This window comes from Dendrobates tinctorius, unplaced genomic scaffold (assembly GCF_039654945.1).
Source record: "Dendrobates tinctorius isolate UK_male_01 unplaced genomic scaffold, ASM3965494v1 ptg000666l, whole genome shotgun sequence".
Lineage (NCBI taxonomy): Eukaryota > Metazoa > Chordata > Amphibia > Anura > Dendrobatidae > Dendrobates > Dendrobates tinctorius.
This window is the reverse complement of record NW_027362315.1, coordinates 39,895-44,007: the sequence shown is the minus strand read 5'-3', so window position 1 is coordinate 44,007 and position 4,113 is coordinate 39,895. Positions and strand designations below refer to the sequence as shown.

Sequence of the window (4,113 nt, the reverse complement as noted above, 5' to 3'; positions counted from 1 at the left end):
CAGTTCCAAATAAGATCCTGAAGATGTATTTGATTACTCGGGGGTTGTATGGCATGGTTGGTCTACATGCTTGTCTCATCCTTGCATGTGAAAACCCAACTGGTGACGTTTAAACTCAGTCTCCCTGTACGCTATAATATTTGTGTAAATTTAGCCCTTAACTGTTCTATATAGCAGGTGGCATAAAATATATATTACCGTATATGTTTTGTTCGGTCTTCTTAATCCATTTTAATTCCTGAAGGTCTTTATCCACGACCCTTCTGAATGTGAATCTGTTGTTAAGCTGTCCACATCTGACCAGTAGAGGTTTCTCCAGCTCCGTACTATAGATAAGGGAAGAATCTGCCTGTACAGGCCACACATTTTCCTCTTTTCATTGTGATGTACTGTGACATGCTTGAGCTTGTTCCCTGCCAGGAAATTGGTTTAACTGGAGCATTGGCGAATGCTGTCTGGCATTGTCACTTTACATGCTATTGTTACTTAGATGGCAGATGGTAAAAGCATTGATGGCTGTTGTGTAGCTAATCTGCATTTGGCTGCCTGCAGTGTCTAAGATAACAAATGCAGCTAACTGTGGCTCTCTCCTCTTATAGACCACAAAGGCATTCCTTCCCAAAATGATGGAGATGAATCATGGACACATTGTTACAGTCGCCAGCTCTCTAGGTCTGTTCAGCACCGCAGGGGTAGAGGTACGTTCTATTTTATTACTGTCCTCTCGGGGATTATCTTGTCAAACTATTAAATAATGGCTGACCCAGCAATCACCAGGGGTTTCAGAAGGACACCCCTGTCTTGCCCATACTGCTGGGTTAGACATGTTTAGCATACGGGAACTAACTATTACAGTACATGGCCAGTTAGCCCACCATAGTAGTAACTAATAAACTATGTTCTGAAGCACTTCACAATTAAAGACATTACCATGTAACATAGTTCTACAGTTACAGGAGAAGTGAGGGTCCTGCTTACAATATAAGGCGATGGAGGTACACAGAGTGGCAGCAAGGGGCCCCCACAATCCCTCCTAGAGACAACTCTAGCTTACATTTAGGCTTTAAAACCTGTAAGTGGTCATACAACTGGTGGCTGAAATCATGGTTCTCTAAATTTATTTATTTTTTTACAGGATTATTGTGCAAGTAAGTTTGGCGCTGTGGGTTTCCATGAGTCTCTCAGCCACGAACTAAAGGCTGCAGACAAAGATGGGATTAAAGCGACTCTGGTCTGTCCCTATCTTGTGGACACGGGCATGTTCCGGGGTTGCAGAATCAGGTTAGTCCTCATTAGTCTGCCTTCTCTGAGCCAGAACCTACCGGGCAGACAACGGCTCTGGCCAGGTGCTCCTCATTATTTGCTGGTGGTTAGGCAGACGCGGGGCTGGAATGTGTAAATAAAACTCACTGGAACATTAATCTTTCAGAAAAGAAATTGAGCCCTTCCTCCCGCCCTTGAAACCAGATTACTGTGTGAAGCAGGCCATGAGAGCCATTCTTACAGACCAGCCGATGATCTGTACACCTCGACTAATGTACATCGTGACCTGCATGAAAAGGTAACTGTCCTGAATACCCCCCCACCAACAAGTAACAGAAAGCAATGTGTTCATTAAAGGGAACCTGTCAGCTGTTCTGGCCACTCTAAGATACGGCCACTGCCTTTCAGGGCTTTATGTACAGCATTCTATAATACTCGAGATAAGCCCTCAATCCGACCTGCAAGAGAAGAAAAATAAGTTTTATTATACTCACCCAGGGGGCGGTCCGGTCCGATGGGTGTCGCAGGCCTGGCACCTCACATCTTCTTGCAACGCTTCCCTCCTGTTTGCTTCATACCTCCCCGGCATCGTGCTCCTGCGCTGGCGTACTTCTCTGCCCTCTTGAGGGCAGAGCAGGTTTGTGTAGTGTGCTGGGCCTCTGACCTTTCCCGGTGCCTGCGCCATGCAGTACTTTTGCTCTGCCCTTAACAGGGCAGAGAGGGAAGGATGCCTGTGTAGGAGAGTGATACCGGGGAGCTTGTAAAAACAAGCAGGAGGGTGGTGTTGCAAGAAGATGGGAGGACCTGGACCTGTGACACCCTTCAGCCCAGAAAGAATGCTGTAGATAAGCCCTGAAAGGCAGTGGCCGCATCTTATATAGATGAGCATCCTCACTCAAGAAGTAGCCCTGATCTATGCTGCACCACTTCCCCTAATGTTGAGTGTGGGGGTTTTTTGTTTTTTTGTTTTTTTTTTTTTAAACTATATTGTAATGATCATGTAGACTGGGTCTTCCAAGACCCAAACTTGGATCAGACTGATCAAGACTTGTGCCAGATTGTCTCTAGTTATGTTTTCACAACAACCAGTACTGGGCCAAAGTGTGTATTCCACCCCCACCCCTTTCCCCAGAACAGTTCATAAATTAACAGAATATAAATAACTACAGTCAAAAGCATAAGACCATCTTTTTAGGGGCTTTAATTGTTCTAGCTGCAGAATGAGACTCTGCCAGTTGAGATGACGTTTGTGGGCTATAAACCAACCAAGAAGAGCACCATAAGAGTTACTGTCAGAACCAAGAACCAGCCCACTGACTTGTTCACAATAACCCATTCAGCAATGTGAAGTAAAGCTAAAGTTTCACTAGAGCAATTTTTAATTTATAAGCCCCACTGGATAAAAAGAAAAAGGGGCCTATAAAAAAAAAAAATGTGCATATGCTTCAGATTCCCCAGTAACAGTAGGCTCGTAGGGCTGATCATAACAAGGATGTTCCTGGCTCATCTTCTGATCAGAGCATTGGGTAATAAACATGCTACTTATGGATGAGCCTCTTTCCATGGACACCCATTATACTGTTCCATTCACTCAGCCATGCTTGTGCATTAATTCCTGCTATCTTCTCTTTGCAGCATTCTGCCGTTTGAAGCCGTGGTCTGTATGTACCGGTTCTTGGGCGCAGACAAGTGCATGTACCCCTTTATTGCTCAAAGGAAACAAGCCACGAATAACAATGAAGCTAAAAATGGGATTTAGTTTTTCCCACTGGTGATTTGACTGAACCTATTGTTGAGCAGCCAGCACGTTTGAAGACTGAATTGGAAACGGCACTTGTGCATCTCTATTGTAGTTTTTCTCTTTTTATTGGGGGGGTGTTCCACCATACTCGGCAGCATGTGGTGAACGCTTTTTAAAAACAGATTGGTAGGTGACTTACTGTAAATGTGACCAACTGAACACGGATGGAAGGCTTAGATGTAGCAATAAAGTTCTGTAGCATTCTCTACAACAGTAGACCAAGGCAAAGCAGTTTTGATAAATGCACTGTTACCCTGTCGTATGTACGAGAAGGAGACAATAATTAAAGGCCAAGGAATCGTTAATCTACCGATTAGAAGCTATTCACATGCGAACTCTCAACTTGCCAGAGAAGCAAAGATGTGTGCAAATTAGACCTGGTGTCAGTGGTATTCTGATCCTCCGTACTCAGCCGCGGCATCTCTAGATGAGCTAATAATGGAGTATGCAGCCATTTAAACCCCTTGAGTCTTATCACGTTATTGTTCACACTTTATGTAAGGGCCATGGATTTCATTCCAATGTAGGATCTTAGCACATATTTCATTATCTGTATGAATGTGTTTGGTTTCCACCCACCCATCCGAGAAAAAGGGGTATGTGTGTTTAAGTATTCATCAGTCTGGTTCTAACTTGTTCCCCTTCAATGGGTAAAATGGCAAGGTGCTTATTACACTGCACATACATGTGAAAGCCATGTTTCTGCTTGCATTGGCTACCACCATTGTTGGAATGCTGCCAATTCTAGATTTCCCCATTTTATATTTTTGGAAGAAGTGCCAATACTACTTATATGATGTCCCATAAAGTGTGTGATTCTCCTCCCAGACTGGATCTTCATCAAAGGCCTTTTGCTGTGCCAGTAGGCCACGTGTGTATACCGCTTATAAAGACCTTGTGTAAACTCTGCTCTTATACATGTATAAGACTGCAGGATCAGTGTACACAAGACAATATTTTTAACAGGCTCTGGTTGAATCACTTTTCTCTTTTATATGAATCTGAAAGATTGCAAAAGTGTACATACCCTTAATGGCCTATTTCAGTAA

At 43.7% G+C, this 4,113-nt stretch overlaps 1 protein-coding gene across 1 annotated transcript; it reads left to right on the top strand.

Annotated features, from left to right (window-relative positions):
- Positions 1-543: 543 nt before the first annotated feature.
- On the top strand, positions 544-3,822 carry LOC141079439 (retinol dehydrogenase 10). Its single transcript, XM_073565335.1, has 4 exons — positions 544-698; positions 1,136-1,281; positions 1,430-1,561; positions 2,899-3,822. The coding sequence occupies exons 1-4, from the start codon at positions 624-626 to the stop codon at positions 3,020-3,022; spliced, it is 477 nt and encodes a 158-aa protein (XP_073421436.1). The 5' UTR covers positions 544-623; the 3' UTR covers positions 3,023-3,822.
- The last annotated feature ends 291 nt before the right edge of the window (positions 3,823-4,113 follow it).